At 36.7% G+C, this 26,801-nt stretch overlaps 2 protein-coding genes across 10 annotated transcripts in view; one reads left to right on the forward strand and one right to left on the reverse strand.

Moving 5' to 3' along the window:
* wdfy1 (WD repeat and FYVE domain containing 1) overlaps positions 1–26,801 on the reverse strand; it is a 1,176,431-nt gene that overhangs the window by 1,119,329 nt on the left and 30,301 nt on the right. The window lies entirely within an intron of this gene.
* Positions 92–25,225, forward strand: dhrs12la (dehydrogenase/reductase 12-like a). Its single transcript, XM_007237464.3, has 10 exons — positions 92–247; positions 12,119–12,252; positions 12,369–12,451; positions 14,696–14,791; positions 14,880–14,961; positions 16,199–16,260; positions 16,694–16,798; positions 17,426–17,516; positions 19,457–19,594; positions 22,913–25,225. Exons 1-10 carry the CDS (start codon positions 192–194, stop codon positions 23,026–23,028), a joined length of 963 nt encoding a protein of 320 aa, XP_007237526.1. The 5' UTR covers positions 92–191; the 3' UTR covers positions 23,029–25,225.

A 26,801-nucleotide genomic window follows, 5' to 3' on the forward strand; every position in this document is an offset into this window, starting at 1 on the left:
ACTGTAGTACAGATTATTATAACAGGTGGATTGTTTATTTTCGGCCAGTAGGCGGCAGTGCGCCTCTGCGGGTGGCTGAGGTGCTGTGAGCGATCATGTGACCCCCGGTGCCCGTTAAAAGCGCGGTGCGCGCAGCCGGTGCGAGTGGGAGACGGAGCGCGTTCAGGGAAAAGAGAGGGTGACAACTGACCATGTCTCTGTACCGGAACTCAGCATGGTTCCTCAAAGGACTCACCGAATTTACCAAGTAAGAACACGGACTAACCCCCTGCATTGGGCACCAGAACACACTAACCCCCCAGCACAAGCTACCAGCACCGGGTAACAGCATTTACTAACCCCCAGCACCGCCTACCAGAACTCATTAACCCCTGGCACTGGCTACTAGCACCGGGCACCAGCATTTACTTACCCCAGCACCAGGTACCAGCATTTACTAACCCCCAGCACCGCCTACCAGAACTCATTAACCCCCGGCACCGGCTACTAGCACCAGGCACCAGAATTTACTAACCCCATCACTGGGTACCAGCATTTACTAACCCCCAGCACCGGCTACCACCATTACTAACCCCCCATCACCAGGTACCAGCACTTACAAACCCCCGGTACCGGGTACCACCATTACTAACCCCCAGCACCAGCACTCACTAACCCCCAGCACCGGGCACCAGCACTCACTAACCTTCTGTACCAGCTGCCAGCACTTACTAACCCCATCACTGAGTGCCAGCATTCTCTAAAACCCCCAGCAACATGTACCAGCACTCACTAACCCCCAGCAAGGGGTACCAGCTCTTACTAACCCCTGAGCACTGGGTACCAGCACTTACTAAACCCCATCACTGGGTACCAGCATTTACTAACCCCCAGCACTGGGTACCAGCTCTTACTAACCCCCAGCACTCACTTTTCTTATCTGGTCTTATCTGGCAAAAGCCTAGCCTGGGGATACACTGGATCAGCCATAACATTAAAAACACTGAAACTGGAATAATTGTCAATGGGGTGGGAGCTTCATGTTAGGCAGCAAGTGAACAGTGTTGAAGTTGATTGAAGTAGTTAAAGTAAGGAGAAATGTGCAAGCGTAAAGATGCAGTGGACAAGAACCAAACAGTGATGGGTAGATGCATTCAATGTTCTGCATTGCATCTTGACTGGACATCTTGACTGAATTTTCTCAGTCAGCTTTATGAGGTGGAGTCACCTGGCTTTCAGTTAACAGCTGTGCTAAACTTATCAAAAATTAATTACTAGAATTCCTTGTCTCTTAATGTGTTTAAGAGCATCAGTTGTGAAGTTGTGGAGTTACAGGTATACAGTGAATAGCTCTATTTGAGTAATGTTCTAATACTTATCATGGCAAGAACTAATCAACCAAAGAAATCAAAGAAATCAAATAAAGGTCTGTCAATCTGAAACATTTTAAGAACTTTAAAAGTATCCTCAAGTGCAGTTACAAAGACCATTAAAAATATTATGATGAAACTGGCTTATCAGGATCGCCCCAGGAAAGGAAGAGCAGGAGTTTCCTCTGTTGTACAGGATAAGTTCATCAGAGTTATCAGCTTCAGAAACCGCAGTTTAACAGCTCCCCAGATAAGAGAATCTAAAAGCTTCACAGAGTATTTTTGGTTTGTTTAACACTTTTAAGTTTATTAAATGATTCTGTGTCTGTTCCTTCATAGTCCTTATGACCTCAGTATTCATTTACAAAGTATTATTTATGGGCATTTAAAGGGCATTTAAATGCCATGTTTTGCTATTTCTATTATTTTACAGCTACAGAAAACTACAGGAACAGAAGTCATACCCAAATTGTAGTTTGTGCAGCAACAAAAAAACTGTGCCACATTTGCTCAAATGTTCTCTTGCTGACTTAACTTTTCCCAATTGTTAGTTAAACTGACTGATATTGGTTTGTAGCAACACAAAAATATGTATTTGAACTAACATAAAAGCAATTATTGTAATAAGTTTAACTAGTCATGGACAAAGAGTTTCACACACTTTTTTTTAACAAATATTACAAATGTAGTCTATGTAAACATTACATTATCCCTTACTAAACAAAACTTTCCGAGGTTAAAATTATTCACTGGATTCTGTCACTACAGAATCTGAAGTTGTCACTAGATTTAAAGAACACATGGTATGAAGTGTAAAGTAATAGAAGAGGCATTGTTCTTTAAAATAAACATTTAAAGCTGTTTTATTTAAGCTCATAGCCTCAGGAATGTATAAAATCAACATCCCTGCTATAACCTTCTCTATTAACAATAGAATCACGTCAGAAGTACTTTAGAAAGGCAGCAGTGGTGCCAACTCAACTTTAACTCTTACCAACACTTAGTAGCCAAGTCTTATATGAATAAAGCAACACAGCTAAGCTATTCTAAACAAGGACACTAATATCCTACCAACATGCCAACTTAAATGAGGGCTACTGATACTAAAACAGAAAGACATTTTTGTGAAGTGGAATTTTTTACAGTGTAGAAAAAGGAGGAAAGTAGTACAATAAGAAAAAAAGTTAAGATCCGATGGACAAGAACGAAACAGTGATGGCTACATGACAGGGCCAAAACATCTTCAAAATGTCATGTCTTGTGGTGAGTGTAGGCAAGAACTTCTGGGCATTAAAACTGCATTTAAAACCACTGTTTTACTGTTTATATCGTTATACATACAGTGCTATACATACAGTTTATACCTGAATAGGGAGTTACAACAGTCTGCAGAGGGCATTTGCAACGTCATTAAAATAGAATAAACATATTTATTCTTTATTCTTTAAAATTATAGACGGTTCATGTATTTTAAAATCAGCAAGAGATCAAATAATTATTGTCCCCAATATAGATGAGATTAAATGTGGGAAAATATATTGTAATAATTACATCATTCTTTATCAGCCAACATTTACTTTAGAAAGCAGAACATTATAGAGTAGGGTAGATGTGGCCATTGTTACAATATTTTATCATATTGCGATAAATTGTTATATTATTTTTCATAATATATTGATATTGTTGATATTGTGAATAGAGATGGGACAGATGCAATTCAATATCGGTGTCAGGTCTGAAATTGTCGTAATTAATGTATCAGATGTTGGACAAGGCTGATCCACTTGTTGATCCAGATTCCAGTTCTGAACTGAACATTTAACCACAGAAGCTTCAGTCTTAACCGGTTCAGTTTATTAAGCATCTGTAGAGATTTCTGTGAGAGTAACAGCGGTTTGTGCTAGCTGGCTAACTAAGCTTCAGCAGCTCCAGTCTGTAAATGGGTAAGCTAGGGAGTGACATTAGCGGTAAAATATTGTTTGTTTGGAGATATTTTAGTCTAAAACAGCTGAAAAGCAACACAGCTGTAGTGTGAGTAAAGCCAGCATACTGAGAGGTAGAGATAAGACTGTTATAATTATAATCAACCCCTTTAATCAGCACCTGTAGAAAACTTCATCAATATCACTAGGAATAGAGCTCTTGTAGGTTGTATTGGTATTATGCTTAAAGAACACTGCTGTTTATTTGGATTGAGTACAGGACATTTTAACTTAAGAAAAAAATCACTATAGTAAATATATAAGGCTATTTGCTGTATATCAATTTTAAGAATCTGCTTCTATATATTGTGCATTGTGGAAATGTCTTTAAATATCATAATATAATATATATATATATATATATATATATATATATATATATATATATATATATATATATATATATATATATATATCGTATTGCTCATCACTATTTGAAAGAGAAACCTTTCACATATTCCTTTGGAATGTCAATTTGGAAAATGCAACACTAATATGTCAGAACACAAGTATCTACTCATCTGCTTTCCTAGTGAAATACTTATATATAGTTACAAACACTTCAGTTTGAGTCTTACAGGAACAGCTCATTAGGACCTGCTGGTTTTGTTCTGTGTTCTGATCCAGGGATCAGTGTTGTCGTCAATGTATTTATTGAGCTGTTCTTTAGGGCTGTAGCTTTAAAAACAGCTTTAGCTCTCCAGTCTGTGTGAAACTGTTTTGGATTTGCACTGAGTAAGATCATGTTATAAGTAGCCCAAAATATAAACCCACATGATGTCTGTTCCACTATGCGCATAAAAATCAATAGCAAATTAATAGCAGGGCTGCAGCTGATGATTATTTTGTCAGATCCTTTTTTCAATTAGTCAATTAGTTGATTGGTTGGCAATTATTTCTGCCATGCCCTTTATCAATGCTTCCTGTGGGCGTGTCTTCTGTTCTTATGCTTCTTTTCCCATCACATTACCAGGCTGAAGTGAATCAAATCAGATTTCTTGCTCAATGTGGCTTAGATCAGATTTTTTCATGGCAGTGTGAACATGCAAAATCTGTTTTTTTTCCTTTTTAAATCAGATTTGAGTCACTTTCATATGTGGTCCTAAATCATATATATATATATATATCCGATCAATTTAGATGAGCTGTTTGCTCTCCACTCGAGCAAATGATTCTCCACATATGAGCTGATTTATAAAGCTATGAGTCGTCTCTCAAATATGAGTTTTTTGTTGCTGGGGAAGAAGGAGACGATTATACATGTATTAATGTGCACACGTGAGGTGTTTTTGGAACAGATTCGTTCACATTACACATAGATACAGATCACTAACATTTGTGAATGTAAACCGTCAAGATAGCCAAATCTAATCTGAAAATCTGAATTGAGCAAATGTCGCTTGTAATGTGAACGTAGTCTGAGTTTCTGCCTTTAGATAACAGAACAAGATCCCAAAGCAAATGAATATAAAGAGAAAAAACATTAGTTTTGTACTTGTGTACTTGTGACATTAACATTCATAATCAAAACGAAAACTAAATAAATAAATAATTACATTACACATTAATTAAATAATACTTATTAAAGTAAAAGTAATGTTTCTCCATGTATTTGTAAATATATTACAATAATTATTACATAACCTTTAGTTGATTGATTATTATTATATTGCAGTTTTAGTCAAACTAAGGCAATGTTACTGATTTAAGCAAATTATGTTGGTAATGCTGTGTTTGTTTTTCTCTAAAATTTAAGTTGGATGTCACCACTTAAAGCTGTACTATGAATAACTATTGAAACACAAAAATAACATTTCAATAACATTTTGCCTTTAAACAAACTCTTATCAAGTTAAACCATTAACAGATAGAGCCACTGAGATGTACAGCACACTGTGATATGTACTATTAAATTGCTGCATGAACAGGCTAATGCAAAATAGCAATTTTACCCTGAAAAAATATCACGTTATTTCTGGGAATTTTTGCAATAATAATATTCATTAACAAAATTACTAAATGAATTTTAAGAATGCACTACTACTACAAAATAAATATAAAACTTGTATTTAGTATAACGTGTAGTACATTTAGTAGAAACAAAAAAATCTTTAAACCTTTGTTTATTGCATAAACCAAGTCCCTGATTTTGTAAAAAAAAAAAAAAGAAAAAAAAAATAGATAAAAAAAAAAAGCTACAGAAAGTGCTCATTTATGGTCTCAAGACTCTTTTATGGTGTTAAAACCAAGACGGGACTTGAAAACTACAAAACTAGTAGCCAAGATTGGGAACTGTGTGGTTTAGCAATAAAAAAGGAACAACAGAAAGGTTCTTAAAACTGAGCCTTGCTGCACACCATATTGTGATTTTCTGTAAGTTTTACACTAACAAATTAGTACTGACTGTATCAACTGCCACACGCTCATTCCTATCTTGGCGACACTAGCGCACCACACGTACGCCCCTACTTGTTACACACACACACACATACACACACACACAGACAAACTAAACTTTTACATCAACACTAATCAGAATACAATATAGTATAACATTGTTGTTTTGTAAATTACCTGCTTGTGAACCTTCACAGTGAAAACAAGTAGATCAGTTTCCTCTGCTGAGAACCACAGAAGCGAAGCGCCATTAAATTAGCAATGTGCCAAAGTCAGAGCGCACCTAGGTAATTGTTATATTTTATGTTATGCCCAAAACACACCCGTGATTATTTAAGAGAATTACTACATGCCTTTTGAGTGTTACAATACCAAAAACGCACACTAACATGTGCCAAACCAAGCTGCGTGGTTGACAGCTCACTTATAGATTGCTAAAATATCCAGTCCAGTATAAGGTACAGTTTGTTTGTTCAAATTATGTAGTAAACATAAAACAGATAACAGTGGACAGCAAGAAATAGCATTCTCTACAAACTTAGAGCAATGAACAGGCAGTAAGTGGAGATATTGGAGATATGAAGGGTAATGGTGTGGTTTCATAGAAAAACTTGGTAATTTCTATACTAAATGTATGTATTAAGGGCTATATATATAATATACCCATTATATTTTATAAAGTCTATATGTTTGCTTAATTTTTATATTTTTTAATTTGCGATACATTTGTTCATCATTGCTTGTTCTGTCAGAGCATCTTCTCCATTCCGTTCTCAGTCCCTGCAGTATACGTCTCTCACTTTTTTCTCTTTGTCTTTGTGTAAATCTTCCTTTTGTTTGCGTTTTAGTCTCTTGTCCACCGACACGGCCCGCTGCATCCCCGCACTCCCTCATTAAACTCTGCACAATACTCAGAATAACAGTACCGCATTTACAGAGCGGAGCTCGCGTCCCCCGGCGCCGCCTCGCGCCCTTTATCCTCCACCCGGTGACTCCTGGCTCGCAAGTACAAAGCTGCCCATTGATCCTGCAGAACAGCCCGGGAGGAGCACCACTACAATTGGTCAGATCACAGAGACTGGCTCACCCTCATTAGCTAAGCGATGACGCCAAGCACCTAGACACTATCACACTATCACCATGGTTTACACCAGGCCTACAGTGAGTGGGGTTCAGTGGGGGGCTAACTCCCCCCCATACCCCCCACAGGCACTACATTATACATCCTCATCTGTGTCAGAAAAACTCATTATACCACTTTCAACAGGGCACAGCTTTCTGAACTCTTCACAAATGTATTAACATTGATAACACATTACATTTTCTATTTATCAGTGATATAACACAATTACATGCACACAGTAATAATTCTTCACAATCAATTTACTACAGCTATCAACTTTCAACTATTCAAATAGACCTGTAATCAGCATGCTCTTAGATTCCTTAGATCAGAGTAAGGTCTAACAATCATGGAATTTAGCTCAGTAATCAGATTTCTCAGTGCAATTACAATAGCTTGAAATGTATTCATACATACCCCTTCAACTTTTTTTTTTTTTTTTTTTTAATTTTGCCACCTTTCAACCGCAAGCATTAATGTATTTTATTAAGCTTTTAGGTGACAGACCAACACAAAGTAACATATAATTGTGAAATGGAACAAACCATTTTAATAAAATAGAATAAAATCGCAGATGTAGAATACTTTTTACATTTTTGGATGATGAATGGAACAGTGCTGCTTTGAATACTCAAAGCTTGGAAATGGGATATGTTTTTATGACCTTCTCTACAACTTTATCTCTGACCTGTCTGCTGAGTTCCTTGGTCTTCATGATGCTGTTTGTTCACTAGTGTTCTCTAACAAACCACCTTCACAAAACAGGTGTTTACATTAATACTGCAGTAAATTACACACAGCTGGACTAACTGTTTAAGTAATTAAGTGACTTCTGAAGGAAATTGACTGCAATGAATTTTATTTAGGGGTTTTAGAGTAAAGGGGGCTGAATACTTTTGAACAGAACACTTCAAACACTTTAAATTTTAGTTCCACTTCACAATTATGTGCTAAGTTGTGTTTGTTTATCACTTAAAATCTCAATAAAATACATTTAAGTTTGTGGTTGTAAAGTGACAAAAATGTGGAAAAGATCAAGGGGTATGAATACAATTGCAAGTAACTCTAAGTAGCTTTTTATGTCGATTTTTGTTAGGACAAAAGTATTGGGATGTTTGTTCATGCATTTTTTTTATGTCAAAATTAGCTTGAGTGGAAACAGACTGTGGTAGTGGAAGTAAGCGAGCAGTGTTTAACAGCACAGCACCTGCAAAATGACATCCAAACACTTTTGGAGCAACGCTGAAACTGAAGGAGTTAAATAATCTTAATCTTCTAGCTGTATGTTTGTTTGATCATATCGTGGCTTGATGTGTTAAAAACCCACAGCATTCAGGTTTTACATCAACAAATGTGATGTTTGTTGAATTAATTTGATTAATCTAATTACTGTTTTAATTCAATTTTCAAAATGGGATAATAGGGACTGATTGTCAACTAATCGTTGATTTGTAACAGTACTTTTTACATAACATATATCAAATGCCTTTTAAAGCTCATGTTCAGCTGTTTTTAATATTTTTAGAGATGGAGGACATGGCATAAATAATCATTGACTAGTTGATTAAAAAATAATCATCTGATTAGTCGAATACCAAAAAAAAATATTAGTTGCAGCCCTAAATACATTACCTGTCAATTTTCACTTGCAGAAATCATAGAGCCGTTCTTATTTCATGAGTTTATTGGCTTAGCTTGTGAACGATTGTGAATGGGAAGGTTTTTGTTAAAGGTCACTGCAGAACACTCTTGTAGTTAATAATGTAGGAAGAAACGCGGTTTAGTCACTGAAGTGGAAATAACGAAACCTCTTAAATGTCACTTGCTCTAAGTTTCAGCTTGTCTAGAATAGAGGTGTTGGATGGATTTAATAGGTAACTTTGGCTGAAACCCTGAAGAAGGTTCAGAGTTTTAGTCAAAGAATATGTGCGTATTTCACACTCACATATTAAAAAACACTATTGTATTTATATTCTGAGTAAATGAAAAGTTAACTTTTTATCCAATCAGAAATGTGGGATCTAACGACAGCAGAGTACAAGACTGCTGTGTTTCCGGTGTATTTCTCAAAGCATTTACTGCGCTGGCTACCCAGTTATGCTTTATCAGCGGCATGTATTGCTAGTGTTGGGGGCTTTACTTGTGATACCCCTGTAAAAAAGTTGTGTATTTAAAAATATTAATATTGTACTGGAACTATATGGGGAATAACTAAAGTATACTCATTCTCCTTATATTTACATGTTTAGGGCTGGCCCCGTTTTGAGCTCCGGATATTCGGTACTGATTGGTAGCGAATATTTGAATATTCATAAAAAAAAAAGACGGAGTAAAAACGAATTAAAGTATGAATAAAATGCAACTCACGGTCCCCTTAATCCACTGAAAAAAAAAACAACAAAAAAGGACTTTAAAATTAAAATAAAATTAAACTTATACCATGTTTAATTATATTAGATTAGAGAAAATTAATTCAGACATCATTCTTGTAGGCTAGTTAAAAATGCCTGCAAGTTTTTAGCATGTATAACATTACTTTTAATGTAAGACAGAAGCAGCTTCATAAAGCTATGTATGTAGCAGGAATAATCTTGTTTTTTTACACCGTCAAGAAATAATACTTATCGCATTTAGATGATTCCTCAAGCTTGATGTGCCACAATGATATGCTAGTTGAATATCACATATTTGGCACACTGCCTTTGTCTTGTCTGCACTCAATTCGGAATTTTGCCTCTCTTATACCGACATTAACCTGAACAGAAGTGTTTACCTAATTAAGCAGTATTTAATTTACTTTGAAAAGTATACTTTAATTGGCTGTGCTACTTTTGTACTGGTGATGTACTTAATAAAATATATACTTATTCTTTTATAGAACTGTGCATTTTTATGATAAAACTATACTCTTAGTAAATGTGTCCTAAGAGCGTATATTTCTGCAATGAAACTGTACTTCAGTTGAATTGGTTAGCAAAATATTATTTTTTTATGTTGCTCATACTAATTACACTGTGCTGATTAAACTTTTATGTGTTAAACTACACTTGAAACGTTTACTTTAGTTTAGATTTGTGTAGGTAAAAAATCTTAACAGCTAATGCTGGCAATGAGATATGTTGCTTTTTTTACTAGTTCATGTATGTCACTTCTCAAAATTAATGTTGTGCTAAATCTATTCTTTAATTACACTTTTTTTAATGTTCAGTTGGCCATCTTAACAAAAATACTTAAATTGTATTAAATAGTGGCAAAAATAAAATACGAATAGTATACTCAGTATACATTTTGTGCAAATTTACCTATAAATGAGTCCTCTGTCTGAGATGAAGTTTATTAGAAACTGTAGCTTTTTCTATCATTACTGAACATCAACAATTCATTTAAACAGACCCAATGAGTGCTTTTTCTGTGTGCCTAAAATCATTTCAATAACAGAGTCCTAAGGGACCACGGCTAATTTTCCCAGACATTTAACAAAAAGGAGAGATAAGTACAAATTAGCGAAATAACTAATTTTAGCAGCAAACAAACTAACATACTAATGTTATTGGGGAGAGCACTGACCTTAAGGATGAGCTAGCTAACCTTAGCATAAAGCTAGCTAACCCACTAATGTTACCAGGGAGAGAACTAAAGCTAATGACAAGCTAGCTAATCTTAGTGATGAGCTAGCTAACTTTATCGACATGCTAGCTAACCTTAGTGATGAGCTAGCTAAAATATTAATGTTACCGGGAAACAATTAAAGCTAGTGACAAGCTAGCTAATCTTATTGACAAGCTAGCTTACTTTATCAACAAGCTAGCTAAAATACTAATGTTACCAGGGAGAAAACTAAAGCTAGCGACAAGGTCGCTAACCTTAGCTGCCAGCTAGCTAGCCTTAGTGATGAGCTATCTAAAATACTAATGTTACCGAGAACAGAACTAAAGCTAGTGACAGGCTAGCTAACCTTAGTGATGAAAAAAGAAGAGATAAGTACAAACTAGCGAAATAACTAATGTTAGCAGCGAACAAACTAACATACTAATGTTATTGGGGAGAGCACTGACCTTAGCAACGAGCTAGCTAACCTTAGCATCAAGCTAGCTAACACACTAATGTTACCAGGGAGAGAACTAAAGCTAATGACAAGCTAGCTAATCTTAGTGACAAGCTAGATAACCTTAGTGATGAGCTATCTAAAATACTAATGTTACCGGGAAACAATTAAAGCTAGTGACAAGCTAGCTAATCTTAGTGACAAGCTAGCTAACTTCATCAACAAGCTAGTTAAAATACTAATGTTACCAGGGAGAAAACTAAAGCTAGCGACAAGGTAGCTAACTAAAGCTAATGACAAGCTAGCTAATCTTAGTGACCAGCTAGCTGACTTTATCAACAAGCTAGCTAGCCTTAGTGATGAGCTAGCTAAAATACTAATGTTACTGGGAAGAGAACTAAAGCTAGTGACAAGCTAGCTAATCTTAGTGACAATCTAGCTTACTTTATCAACAAGCTAGCTAACCTTAGTGATGAGCTAGCTAAAATACTAATGTTACCGGGAAGAGAACTAAAGTGACGAGCTAGCTAACCTTAGCTGCCAGGTAGCTAGCCTATGCGACGAGCTGTTTGAGGGCAAATTGTGATAGCTTTTTTTACATTTTATAATAAAAGGAACAGAATTTGATTCAGTTAACTTCATGTGGTGACTAATTAAGCATAAGTTAAGCATAATTTTGATAAATAGAGAAGACACTTTATTGTTTTTATTTTAAAATCTTAATCTGGTTTTGGTCTTGGTTTTTCTCAACTGGGACTCAACTGCTAAAAAATCTTTGTTTTGACTCGGAATTGACATGTCCTGGTCTTGGTCTTGCCTCAGACTCGGCTCTAGCGGTCTTGACTACAACATTTGTTTCTCAAATAATGTTCTCCGCTAGACAAATACCAACATTATTGAAATGTTAAAAGTAACATTCCCAATACTAACAATGAAAACATTGACAAAAGTGATATTACATCGAAATTACCAGCATTATTTTTGGCCACAGGATGCTGCCAACAGGACAGCATCCAGTGCAATATTGCAGCATTCAGGTGTTTAAGAACTCCAGCAGCACCGTTGTATCTGATCCATTTGTACCAGCACAACACTCACTAACACCTCATACACCACCACCATGCCAGTGCAAGATGGATAAGATGGATAATAGGTGTAGAAAGAAGACGCTTGATCTGTGTAAACATACGTTTATAATAATATCTACTTGTGTGTGTTTCAGGGGGTCCTATGAAGCTTCATCTAAGCGATTTGTGGAGAAAGATCTGGAGGTGTCAGCAGCGGGCAAATCCTTCATGATCACCGGTGCTAACAGCGGCATCGGCAAAGCCACAGCCATGGCCATCGCAAAGAAAGGTACCGAACAGTGCGAGTGTAAACGCACAGAGCCTTATTTAGCACACGCACAGTAACAGCTGCTTCTTTTGTGTGCATCTGTAGCCTATTATTTACATGTTGACTCTGCCCTTCAGGTGGTACGATCCACATGATCTGCAGAAACAAAGACAAAGCAGAGGAGGCCAGAGCTGAAATCGTCAAGGAGACTGGAAATAAAGTGAGATTACACGTTCAGACTACGCTTACACGTACATGATTTTCCCTGTATTTGAATATACAGGGGTTGGACAATGAAACTGAAACACCTGGTTTTAGAACAGGTTCTAGTCCAATTTAGAATGACGTGTTTCAGTTACAGTACCCTGTAACTACAGTGATATGAAAAGTTTGGGCACCTTTTAATGAAACCATCAAACCTGACTGAACTGCAGATGTTTTGTAAAGAAGAATGATCCAAAATACCTTCAACTAGAAGGCAGACTCTCATTGGAAGCTATAGGAATCGTTTAGAGGCTGTTATTTTTGCTGGGGTGCCCAAATTTCTGCACCTGCCTAGTTTTGTTTAAAGAATTTTTGCACACTTTCTGTAAATCCTATAAACTTCATATCACTGTGTTTATCTGCTATATGATATATTTAACTTGAATTGCTGATCTGAACAACCAATTATTTCATTCTTAGATGCAGGGGAGTGCTCTTTGCCATGTCAACAGTGCTGCCTGATTAAGCCGAATATTTGTTTTAGGTAGTTAAATAATACAAACTATTAAAAATAATATGCTGTCTAAAAGCATTTAAGATGCTTTTAATAAGTAAATAGTCTTTTGTCATAAAAAAAGAATTCCTTGTCAGGCCTGTCATCTTAGGATAACGCAGCCCCTTTCAGAAAGTTATGTGTGACATCAATGACATCATAGTCTTCACATTATTGTATTTTAAAAGGGACTGAAGATATTCAGCACTTAACAATATAAATTTGAATTTATGAATTAATTTGTTCTTCATACTTAGCTTAAAGGCTTACAGTTATTAAAATAATTTAATATGTATAATATAATTATAATATCACAATGAACAGTGAACAATATCTGAAACTCTAGGTAAACCATTTTTTTTATCAAATACCAAATGTTTATAACATTATCCCTCCTATATTGCAGATTGCTGTTACAGGGTGGACAAATGAATGCAAGTGAAAATAAAAAAGTGAATAAGCTGGAAAATATTATTCCTGTGAAGTCTGAAGTCTTATAAATATGATAATATGGTAACTAATAGGGGTGTCACGATTTCTCCAGGGTTTCTCCCGTTCTCCAGAGAATGTGGACATTCTCATCTTCTTAAAGAAAAACTTGAAAATATAAAAATAACAGTTGTTTTGTCTAGCCTTAAATATGTTTATAGTTTTGGTACCTTAAGGAGCATCTTTCTCTCAGATAAAGTTAATAATATATCTTTGTTAAAGAAAAAAACTTGTCATTCTCAGGGACCAAGTCTTATTTTTCATGTTTAACTGTTATAGTAGGATAGAGTTCAGTTTGTTAAGGCTCTAATTGTTCTATTATTTTGTACATGACTGTTCCTGTATTTTTTATTATTTATTTTATGTTGCACATTGCTGTTTTAATAGTGCACACTGCTGCTACCAAAAAAAGCCACTAGATGGCATTACATATATATCTTAATTAAATTATTTTAATTTGACCATTAGTGCCTAATGTGGTGTATTACTTGTATCACTTTGCATCACTTATATTAAGCCCACGTGTTTGAAATAAGATATTGTTAATTTGATTAATCAAACCAATGACTGACCATAGACTAATCTAAAACTGGCATAGGCCTCTCTGCTGTAAAAAAAAAAAAAGAAAATTGAGAATCGAATCGAATCGCGACCCTAAAATCGGAAATAAAATCGAATCGAGGATTTAGAGAATCGTGACACCCCTAGTAACTAAGTAAAGGCCCTGAGGTGCTAAGGTCCATTGTTGGTGCCTTGTTGATCACTTAAAGGGGCACAAACCCCCTTTTTTTCTGACTCCACCCTCAGCTTAAATTTGAAAAAGGCAAAAAAAGTAAGAGGGGTAGTTTGGGAGGAGCAGTGGCTGATGTATAGGTTTAGAGTCAGGACAGGAGGAAGAGCTGATTGGCTGTGCTGCAGCAGCAGTGTGCCTTTGATAGTGATGATAGTGGTTGGACCAGGGGGGCAGTATGATTGATTGACTGATCACAAATACATTATCTACGCCTATAGCACAGTTGAACCTGCGAGGGCACTGCAGAGGTGAAAATAATAAAAGCCACAATAAAAGCGTTTTTTAATAATTAATTGAAATAGAGGGTTTATTGGCTCTTTAATGTCTTTTATCATACAACTGTTCCTTAAAATGCAAATCAATTCTGCTGTTTAAATCAGTGATGTGCTCAAATCATGTCCTCATTGTTATTGTCTATGAATCAGGAAATCTATGTGCACATCTTGGACCTATCAGAGACCAAGAAGGTGTGGGAGTTTGCTGAGGCCTTCAAAAAGAAGTACAAAACCCTCAATGTTCTGGTGAGAGATAAAACTGAACCCCATTGATTTAACAGTGTTTACGGCTGTAGATTATATTACTCAAAACCTTTCTCCTGCATCACTGCAGATTAATAATGCAGGCTGTATGATGACCAAGAGGGAGGTAAACGCAGAGGGCTTAGAAAAGAGCTTTGCCATCAACTCACTGGGTGAGAAAAAACTCTTTCTATCTCTCTCTCTTTCTCTATCCCTTTCTCTCTCTTTCTCTATCTCTCTTTCTTTCTCTATCCCTTTCTCTCTCTTTCTCTATCTCTCTCTCTCTCTCACACACACACACACATAAAATGCTAGCTCACACTTTAATCAAATCTTCATTCATGCATTTATTCATACATTATATTGCTAAAAGTATTCACTTGTCACACATATGAACTTGAGTGACATCCCACTTTTAATCCATGATTTCAGGCACTATTTACAGCTTTAACAGCTTCAACTCTTCTGGAAAGGCTTTCCACAAGGTTTATGGGAATTTTTGAGCATTCTTCCAGAAGTGCATTTCTTACGTCAGAAACTGATGTTGAACAAGAAGCACTGGCTCACGGTCTTCACTCTAATTCATCCTAAAGGTGTTTTATCAGGTTGAATTCAGGACTCGGTGCAGGCCAGTCAAGTTCTTCCACACCAAGATCTCTTGGTCTGAAGCTGAAGCATGACATTTTCCTTTCACTGGAACTGAGGGGCCGAGCCCAACTCTTAAAAAACAACCCCACACCATAATCCCCCTTCCACCAAACTTTACACCTTGCACAATGCAGTCAGACAAGTATTGTTCTTCCAGCAAGGAAAAAAATATCATGCTGTTTGACTAGCATAGTCAAGATTAGCAGTTGTCGCTCATTTTCCACCAAGAGTACAATTTGTTTATTATCAGTTTATTTCTTGATTTTGTAATCCTTTATAAATGAGTTGTTTTTAAGTAAATCATTTTATATTAGAGCTGTTTATTGTTATATTTCTCCTAGTTGTTTGTGAAATTTTTCAATTTGTTTTTGAAGAAAAGTTGCTAATTTAAATCATCAGAAAAACAAATTTGAAGTGTCTTTTTGGGAAGGAACATAGTTCTAGCCTAAGTTTTAATTCACGTTTTTTTTTTTTTTTGCTTTTGGTAATGACTTCCAGGCAGAGTTTATAATTTCAGTGATATTGTTCTGAAGTATGATTTATTAGTTAATCAAACCAGGGCAGGATTGAATTTACAATAAATGTACCACCATTAAATGTTATCTTGATTACATGACAAAAAATACCGTCATAGCGAACATCGCTATGAAATAACTACTGATTTCAAGCAACTGCTGAATTATAGCTGTCTGATTACCAGGTTCTATATTTCTTTACCATTTTCTCTCTTTCTCTCTCTCTCTCTCTCTCTCTTCCTCTTAGCTGTGTATATTCTCATTAAGAGCCTCATTCCTCTACTGGAGAAAAGCCCAGACCCCAGAGTGGTGAGTCTTATTGATTTGTTGCTTGAATGATTGATTATTGATTATTAATAGCCCTGTGTTCCCGCTTATCCTCGTCGGTCTTTGGTGTTCTTTTTGTTGCTATCTAGTTTTTGTCTTTTGCTCTCGCGTTTATTTTCCTGCTTTTTCCCATGTTATTTTTTGTTTTTTTTTCCTGTTCTGAGTTTAGTTTTTGTTCTGTCTTCTTTTGGTTTATTTGATTGTTTTTTTTTTTGTTGTGTTTCTTTGTTTTATAAATATTCACCTTCTTAACTCCATCTGCATCCACTTTCATGTCTCCCTGTCTGGTCTTCGGTGGCAAAAACAAAATAAAAGTGACATCAGCAAAATAAAAAACTATTTAATAGATTCTCCGTAAAAACAACCACATCATCATCAAAAAAAAAACAACAACAATAATAATATTCTATTGTAGATCACGGTGACATCAGGTGGGATGCTGGTCCAAAAGCTGCGGACAGGAAACCTCCAGTCCCAGAGAGGGAGATATGATGGCACCATGGTGTACGCCCAAAACAAGGTACCACACACACACACACACACACACACATATAAACAATGCTTTGCATAAAGTTACATGCTAAAGATATTCCCACATGATGCACTGACATGCCAAAAGTGATGGACAAGGAACCAGTATTGTGTCCCATCACTTTTGTCATGTCTGATGGAACTCTACACTAACCTGTGGGATATGGAGGCAGGGATTTCTGTTAGAGTTTTTTCACTGGTTATACGGACTATTCTAGCCAGACTTCGCTGGTCGTCATTATTACCATCCACTGCTCTGTCCACTGTGGGTGGTAATATCAACCTTCTGTGACAATCTTCTATTGCCAGTACACACATGAATGCCTGCACTACTTCAGAAATTCATCTGCACCCACCATCAGACCTCACTTCAAATCCCATAATTCATGCCGCATTGCCATGAGCACACTGGCCAGTGCTCAACCTCACTCTAGATAAGACAACACCTTAAAACTTATACAAATGCTGGGGTTCCAAAATCCGTCCTTTGAGGTAACACTTTCTGATGGCACTGACACTGAAATGATGTAAACATTCACAGTACAGTGTGTGTTTATGTGTGATGAGGGATGCTGCGGTTAACTGGGGGGTTTATGTGGTGTTTATTGTGTTTCAGAGGCAGCAGGTGGTCCTGACCGAGCAGTTCGCTAAAGCACACACCAACATCCACTTCTCAGTCATGCACCCTGGCTGGGTAGACACACCAAGTAATTTCTGTCACTTATTCACGCACTCACACACACACACATTGACTTATTGTTACTGTCCAAGGAAAAACAAGTATCTCAAAAACAGCAACTTTACAGGAGAGAAATAAAACCATTACTTTCAATGGAAGTCAATGTAAAAACATTTAATTTCAGGTAATTTTTGAGAATTTCTATTGGTCCGTTTATCATAAAAAAAGGAGATACCTGTTTTTCATTTTCATACACTATATAGACAAAAGTATTGGGACACCAACTGGAGGCTTTTCGGACCTGAGAGTCTGAAACATGGAGCATCCATCTGTTTCTTACATTGTTTACTGTACATTTGTCCCACAGCAGAACAGGTGTAATAGATTTCTATGAATCTATAGTTACAGATAGCTGGTTCCAGACTGATTGACAGTGTTTTATTTACAATTTTGATATCTGAACTGACAAGTGAAATAGGATGCTAGCTGTAACATTCAGTGGGATATTTGTTTTTAAAAGAAGTGTGATGAGATGATGAGGAATTTGACCATTTTGAGCAATCTCTCGAAGTGGAGTTATGTATCCATAACTAAGTTTTGGGAGTTGATCCACGCCCTCACTCCTCCCACTTCCTTCCCTATTTAAACCGTCACTTCCTCTCCACCTGCTCGTTGAACAACCTCGCACCCACCTCCTCCCCATCTTCCTCCTTCTTTAATTCTCTTTAATTTTTTCTCACGTTTCTCTTCATGAGAGGGGGGCTTCGGCTTCACGCTTTACAGCGAAGCTGCCCCGAACTCCACCCCAATACTCTGAGTTCGCTCCCTCTCTTTTCTTCTTCTCTGCCCAGTCAAGGGCGTGGGTCAATACTAGCAAACAACTTTATTAAACAGGGTACAGGACAGGCCAAAATTGTTTAGACATTTTTTTGGGGTAACCATCTGACCATCTGGTCCAGGAGATTTGTTGTTTGGCATTTTCCTCTGAGGAAAGGGAAGTGTCAGTTGATTCTACTACTGTTGAGTTTGGTTAGTTTTGGAAGGGACACATGAATGAGAAACGTTTGAGCGTTTGTCTACAGTGATTAGTTTATCAGGGCTATATAAATTGTTGAGCTGTAATTAATGACTATTTTAGTATTTGAGTAATCTGACGATTATTCTTTAACACAAATTTAACACACAATATATTAACAACACAAAAATAGATAACAAAAATAGCTACTTATATACAGTACTGTGCAGATGTTTTAGGCACCTGTGGAAATTTCAGTAAAGAAAAAGCTTCTTATCTGTGAAGTAAGTGTTTATTAGCTCAGTAAAACACTAAAAATACAAACAGCAATTTTACAGCCCTGTTTTCCTTAAAACATCTCCAAATATCTCCTCCTCATCTGAGTTTAATAGAGTTATTATTTCTAATTCTCATCATATCAACACCTGGTTTGGTAAATTGGTAAATGTGGTAAATCAGGTGAGCTGCTGATGGAACTGAATATATATGCATGCTGGCTGAGGAGCATCCAGGAGAAATCTGGAATCTCTAAAAACTTTGTTCTTCAGCTTGGCTCACAGGATATAACATACTTAGTTAAAAATGAGAATTCCCTTGTATGTTTTACTGTATTTATGTTTATTTGCATCTGTTTAAATCATATGTGGTGCTTTTTTCAGGTAAAAACACTATATTGCTGAGATAAATAGATTAGTGTAATTTGATTTGCTGCCTAAAACCTTTGCACAGTACTGTACATACATGTAAACACACACTTATACACGTACATATATATATATATATATATATATATATATATATATATATATATATATATATATATGCAAATTGCCTGTGCATAGATGACAATTTCATTACAGAGTGTGCAAGATCGCAGTATGTCGTTTATTAACCATTGCAGCACAAATGCATCATGACCGCACTGTGACTCCAGCTTTCTTCTGTCTTAATAGTGATTGCAAATGCAATGCCAGACTTCCACAGCTCAATGAAGGAGCGTCTGAGGACACCGGAGCAGGGGGCCGACACGGTGGTCTGGCTCGCACTCGCTGAGGCTGCGACCACCAAGCCCAGTGGCAAATTCTTCCAGGGTAAAATAACACACACACACACAAACACACATACACATTCAAACACAAAGATACAAACAGTAGTTTTACACTATCAGAGTATTCACACTCTTTCACATCTCTGTGGAGAAATTTTGTTCCACTCTTCTTTACAGAATTGTTTTAATTCAGACATATTGGAGGGTTTTCAAGCATAAACATTCTATTTAAGATCATCCACAGCACCTTAATCAGACTTTAACTCGACCACTCCAAAACCTTCAGTTAGTTTTCTTAAGTCATTCAGAGGTGAACTTGTGTGTGTGCTTTGGGTCATTGTTCTGCTGCAGAACCCAAATACACCTGAGCTTGAGGTCATGAACAGATGGCCAGAAATAACAGCAGAAATCCTGGTTCCATCTGTTACAGCAAGCAAAGCAGCTCCAGACAATCACACTACCACCACCACGTTTTACATTCAGTATGATGTTCTTTTTTTTTTAATTATGTGTTTGCTAAGTGCGACCTCTGGTAATCTGGGCTGGAGTTCTGAACTACGTGCTGAAGGAGCGTTGCAGTTATATCCCCCCTCCATTTTTATTTAGTATAGGAAGTGGTTGAGTAGAAGAAGGGGGTTGTTTGGGAGGACATGGGTTGCGAACTTTCGCCACAGGTATTTAGTTAGGGCAGTTTTTTTTTTTTTAGGGCGGTTGATTGTTTCGGGGTGGAGTTAGAATGTAGAGTTCGGGCGTGGTCCTTCTGCCAAACTTTTGTTATTACACAACATCATTTGCTGGACACACCTTTCAAAAAGATCCACTTTTGTAATGTCATTACGCCCATTTTCCCAAAGTCCTGAGGATCATCAAGATGTTTTTTGGCAAAACAGAATCAGAATTCTGTTATCTTTTCAAAACTAAGCTTTAAATTAGTGTGTGTGTGCATGAGAGAGAGAGAGATAAAATCAGTATATCCGCATGATTAAAAAAACGTAATCTACCTTCTGAACACAGCATTAGTAAACCACTCTGTGTTTACATTGCTAAAGGCTGCTATAAGAACCATTTGTGAAATTTGTAACATTTGTAAATACAGGAGGAGGTTGCAGCCGAGCTTGGTGATATGATGATATGATTGAACACGTTAATATTGACAGCACTATTTTAAATGGAAACCTGGCTAGAGAGCAAGATACAGGGAAAGAAGAGATGTGGCAGACGTCCAGTGCAGCTGCAGGGGTCAGGGCCTGGTGCCAGGCATGACTAGAGTGACCTCAGAATGACTTGTAACAGTGAGTGAAATTCTCTCTCTCTCTCTCTCTCTCTTTCTTTCTTTCTTTCTTTCTAAGTACACACACATTAGTGCCTCAGCACATTACGTCCTTTATCTCATTGTTTTTTTTTTACAGCTGTATTAACTAATCTAAATCACTGGCTCATGTGTTTGGGCCACTCATATGGATACTTTCGTGGAGAACTTGAAGAATTGTAATTGAGCTGTCAGATAGACAACTGTAGTGATATGAAAAGGTTTGGGCACCCCTGATAATTTTCATGATTTTAAACATCTCAGTCCCCAGATCTGAATAATATTATTGAAACCATCAAACCTGACTGAACTGGAGATGTTTTGTAAAGAAGGATGACCCAAAATACCTTCAACCAGAAGCCAGACTCTCATTGGAAGCTATAGGAAGAGTTTAGAGGCTGTTATTTCTGCAAAAGGAGGATCTGCTAAATATTGATGTAATTTTTCTGTTGGGGTGCCCAAATTTATGCACCTGCCTAATTTAGTTGAAAGAATTATTGCACACTTTCTGTAAATGCTATAAACTTTATTTCACTTCTCAAATATCACTGTGTTCTTCTGCTATATGATATATTTAACTGAAATTGCAGATCCAAACAACCAATGATTTATAAAGAAACATCATGAAAATTATCAGGGGTGCCCAAACTTTTTCATACTAATGTAGCTAGTTAATCATACTGTTATTGGTTGCATTAACAAATTAACGCTTTGTATGTGTGTAAATTCCTTTTTTTTTTTTTTTTGAGAAAAATGCCTCAATAAATCTAAATTTTTGTTAGCAGTCAGCTAAAGTTAGTGTAGTTAGATGTGCTGGACTTGGTAGATAGTATTTGGACTTGACCTCAGTCAGCACTCTTGTCACATTAATTTTCTGGTCTGGATCGAGTCCAAATACAGTTTAAAATATTATTAATGGTCACTGGTGCATGCTGACACTCTCAGCGATAAACAGAGAAAATAGAGCTGAGCTTTTTTCAGGAATTTGATAGAAATTTAAATGATTTGGTAATAAAATACATGAACTGTACATTTATTTGTTAAAACATTTACACTTACTACACAAACCGGGTATCTAGTAGAAACGTTGCATTGTATTGTATTGCAGACATCCCAAGTTGCACAAATTGTTTTCAGGGAGGTTAAACCCCATACCCCCCCACCCCCCGTCAAAAAAAAAAAAAAAAACTTGCACACACACCAAAGGATAACGAAACTTTACTTTTATATTAATTAATGTTACGTTTTTTTTTTTATTAGATTAAAAGTATTGAGAGGTGAAATGAAATGAGTTTTATCTTTTTTCTTTTTGGAAGGCCCTGCCTCTGCTTTCCTTTTTTTTTTTTTTTTTGGAAAAAAAGCCTTTATTTGACAAAAATTGACAGTTACAATATCACAAAAAATTGCACAACATCAAAAACATTTCATATCATATTACAATAATTATTAATATTGCCTCCGCCATGATCTGCTTTCTCTCACTCACTGAACAAATCCCGTCTGGGAGGGAGGAAAAACACTGCCCGTCCACACTAAAAACTGATTGGCTGTCTCACAGACTCTTTGCAGAGAACAGGCCAGTCAGAACTCTCTCTGTTTTCTCTCTCTCCTTCCCACATGCGATTAGAGAAAAAAAAGTCTGTTGCCTGTGTGCGCGTTTGGGGCACTCGTTCTGAATTCCGGGAGATTATATGTGACTACCGAAATGCGGGAGACTCCCGCAGCTTCAGGGAGACTTGGTTTGTCTGGTATTGTAATGAAAGCAAGTCGACTAGTCTACTTTAGTAAATGAGTAGACAAATTTAATTCTGTCTCCTGTTTCTACTGAACAGAGTTTCGTTGCAGATTTGGCAACATGACAGTTTTGGCTTCACTGCTTTAGAACAAAACAGAAACGAACCACATCATCTATGTTTTGAACAGCCATTAAAGTGATTTTTAAGTTAACAACATATCTCACCAATTAGAACCCATAAAGGTACACAGACAGTTAAGACTTATGATTCTATCCATAGGTATGTAATTTGCAATTTTTCTGTGTATTCACAACAGATCGAAAGATGGTTTCAGCCCATCTGCCGCTGGCCTGGACTCACAGCTCACAACTGGAAGACCAGAAGTTCATGAGCGTCATGGAGGAGTTAGCGAAGAGCTTCCAACCCCACTGAACTCCTCAACTGTTGCATATAAATAAGAAAGGAGAAAAACATACATACACGCACACTTTGTTAAACTCAGCGTTCAACTTCTTTTATTCACAAAAAGCATGTTCAACACGTACAAATTAACATGTACAAACAATGTACAATGATGCAGCTCAGCTAAATAACCGACAAACCAAGAAACAACAAAAAAAAGCACTAACACACACACACACACACACTTCTAGTGTTTAACACAGGTTAGCGTTTTTAATGGATGTCTAATCATTTTAATTCACATTAAATGTCACGTTTCCACTGGAACTCTCAGTGTGAAGCTCTTGGTGTCTTGTGTGGTTAAGTCATAAATGTGTAAAATTAGTCCAATAAATAAACAGTTGCTTTACTCTACAAATCTCTACTCCTCTTGCTACAGATGCCCACCTTTCCCTGATAGCTTTGAATGACCACGGCCACCGGTTCCCCCGGTGCTGTGGCGATGCCGTGGCGGTGACATCTACAATTCGGGTCAACCAGGTGGGAACCTGCTCTGATCAAAGTCACCGCAAGTGTCAATCACTCACTGAAGGGCCTAGAGACACTAAGCTGACTGATAAACCTGTCTATCACAACATCCCTGTACCATACATCATTTCTAAAAAAAGCTACCTGAGAACATCCTGCTAAAGATAACAGTTAACATCTATCTGGTCATGTGCTGTATATACAGTATAACTCTCCAGACCAGCAGGTGGCAGTAACTGAGCTTGTTTCTTCTGTCTTCGTGTTAGAATTCCCTGTCATTTCATATTAAAAGCTTTATGGTTGTATCGTATTCAAAGTACAGAAAAAGTGCAATCTGAAGTAGCTACTACTGTGGACACTGATCATAAACTAGCTAGCTATGCTAACCCAACATTCCTACAGGCCATTTAATCGGATTTACAGCATAGCTAACTAGCTTTCACACACAACACACAAAAAGATGTAAATCAGAGTGTTTTAAGACAAAGAGGAGCTGCGTCTGTGGTTAAAGGTTAAAGGCGCTACATTTAAAATAAACATCCACCCAAACGTCCATCTCTACTCTTATGTTTTTGTGGACCAACACCAGAACATCTTAACTAAGAGAAATGACTTGGTTATGAAGCTCCAGTGAAGCGGAGGTGTTGGGTGTTTGAAGGCTGTCAGGTAAGGCGTTAGCCTAAATGCTAACCTAAGAGACTTACAGGGGAATATAAATCATTTCAAGTAATTTCTCTGAGTTGGTGTTGGTTCCCTTCACAAAATGTCAAGAGCTTACATCCATATGGATGTTTGGAATTGTTTTAAATATTAATATAGCGTCTTCAAGCTCAGATTCAGCTACTTTTCTTTGGAAGGTGGTGGATGTAAGTTTTAACACAAAGTAAACAAAGCTGGCCCCTCTATTATCTGGTCAGATTGCTCCACTAATATCCAAGGCTAGGCTTGAACATCAAATTATTCACCACAAAGGACTGAGTATAGAATATTGTTTAATTCTCACGAAAACTTCTTTTAGTAATGTAAGTAATGTAAGTGATTGTATTCAACTGTGTGAGGTAAAGTGAAGTTAGCTAACACTGATAGCATGGTGCTCATAGTGGTTCTAGCTAGTACAAATGAATAATTAGCATTTTTGTAGTGAAGATATTTGATAAAACATTAAAGACCACTGAATTAAAGTGACTTCAGCATATTAAAACTATAAAAAGCTGTGCAGTTAATGCATGCTTGAGTTTATATTACAAAAAGTACATGAAATAAAAAAGGAAAGTGGGGGATTTATTAGCTTAATGCTAATTTAGCTTTGCAAAAATTTCAGAGCTAGCAGCAATTAACACTATGGTAGCATTGGCAATAGGACAAATAAAGGGTGTTTTTCATCATTACACAGCTGCAATGAACTGAGCAGATCTCATGCTTGGTGTACTTTATGTTTGCCAAAATTTAATGTTGGTGAAAATATTTTGTGTCGTATTGCTTCCAACAGTCAGCTTGGTGTGTCAGAGCCCCATGAACCCAGGGAAAGGAAAATTAATTTCCTGATTAATTATTTTTTAGTTTTTTTTTTATGTAATCAGAGTAACTGTGAATCAGATTTGTGCTGTGGAATTTGCTACTGATGTTGACGTAACTGCTCTGTGTTCTAGTAAGTCAAAGTCATTTTTGTGCAAAATTAATAAATGCCTACATAACTACATGTGTTATTACTATGTGTGGGAGAGCCCTGCTTAGGTATTTCCAGCCCTACTGATCTTCCTGGGATTTTTAATACGAATCATCAGAACTTTACAATAAATACAGTATTTCACAAAAGTAACTACACATATTTTATTATATGTTTCCATGGGACAACAGTGAAGATATGACACTTTAATACAATGTAAAGTATTCAGTGTACAGCTTATATAACAGTGTAAATTTGCTGTGCCCTCAAAATAACTCAACACACTGCATTAATATCTAAATCTCTGGCAACATAAGTGAGTTAAATAAAAAAATGCCGAAGTGTCAATATTCACTAGAGCTTACAGGTAGCTGCTGGAATCCTTTTCCACTCCTCCATGATGACATCACAGAGCTTGTGGATGTTAAAAACCTTGCGCTCCTCCACTTTCCATTTAAGGATGCCCCACAGATGCTCAATAGGGTTTAGATCTGGAGATCTTGGCCAGTCTATCACCTTTACCTTTAGCTTCCTCAACAAGGCAGTTTTCACCGTGAAAGTGTTGCCAGTTTTAACAAAAATATGCAGCCAAAACTCAGTCTTAAACCCCTCCCTTCAGACACTTAAACCAGCCCAAAATATATCCGTCACAAATTTGAAGCAAATCTCAAGATCATTTAACAGTAACATAATTAGCAAAAGAACTGACTTTTCCTTACTCTTTTTTGTTCTTGTCCCTCCCTCGCTTCTCTCCTCTTTAACATTTTTTTAATCATTTAATCGCCTGGAGATTTCTTACATTGTGATTTTACATTGGATTTTCAAACAAACCCAATTTGGTAGAAAACTGCGAACCTGGCAACTCTGCATCTTGTGCGTATGACTTTGGCCATTAAGCTGTATCCCAGTTTTAGGATGTCAGCAATCTTCTTATAGTCTAGGCTCTATCTTTGTGGAGAAAAACAATTCTATTTCTCATATTCTCAGAGGGTTTTCTTGCCATGAGGTGCCATAAAAAAAAAAAATCTAGTACACAGTACAAGAGAATTTTACCCAAACACCACATTTAACAGGCCTGCTCCCGATTCCCGAAGACCTTATAACTCACACAGTCACATGACACTGGGAAGGGCAAAAATTAGGGTTTTTCTTACATTTCTTTCCAGTGGTTTATACATTATTGGCTGTGTAATAAGTTATTTTGAGGGCACAGCTCATTTACACCGTTATTGAAGCTGTACACTAAATACATTCACACTGTATCCAAATGTCATACCTTCAGTGTTGTCCTATGAAATTATATAGTAAAAAAAATAATAATAAATAAGGGACAAACTCACATTTGTGAAATAGGATTGGTCTTGTTGATATAAGAGGTCAACAAAGAACAGTCAGACTGGTTGGAGCTGACAAAAAGGCGACAGTAACTTATATAACCACTTTGAACAATTGCGGTAAGTATAAAAGTATCTTACAAAAAATAGCACATCCAACCATGAGGAAGATTGAAAATCTGAAGATCATATGTTCCAGTTCTGTCAGCCAAAAACAGAAAGCTGAGATTGCAGTGGCAACACCCTCTCCAACACGGGACAATGGAAGACTGGAG

This window comes from Astyanax mexicanus, chromosome 18, assembly GCF_023375975.1.
Source record: "Astyanax mexicanus isolate ESR-SI-001 chromosome 18, AstMex3_surface, whole genome shotgun sequence".
Lineage (NCBI taxonomy): Eukaryota > Metazoa > Chordata > Actinopteri > Characiformes > Acestrorhamphidae > Astyanax > Astyanax mexicanus.

What these genes read in the sequence shown, in the direction of transcription:
- dhrs12la (XM_007237464.3), top strand. Translation starts at nt 192, where the DNA reads ATGTCTCTGTACCGGAACTCAGCATGGTTCCTCAAAGGACTCACCGAA. An exon ending in ACAAAACCCTCAATGTTCTG is followed by an intron (nt 14,792 to 14,879) that starts GTGAGAGATAAA and finishes GCATCACTGCAG; the next exon opens with ATTAATAATGCAGGCTGTAT. An exon ending in TGGTGTACGCCCAAAACAAG is followed by an intron (nt 16,799 to 17,425) that starts GTACCACACACA and finishes ATTGTGTTTCAG; the next exon opens with AGGCAGCAGGTGGTCCTGAC.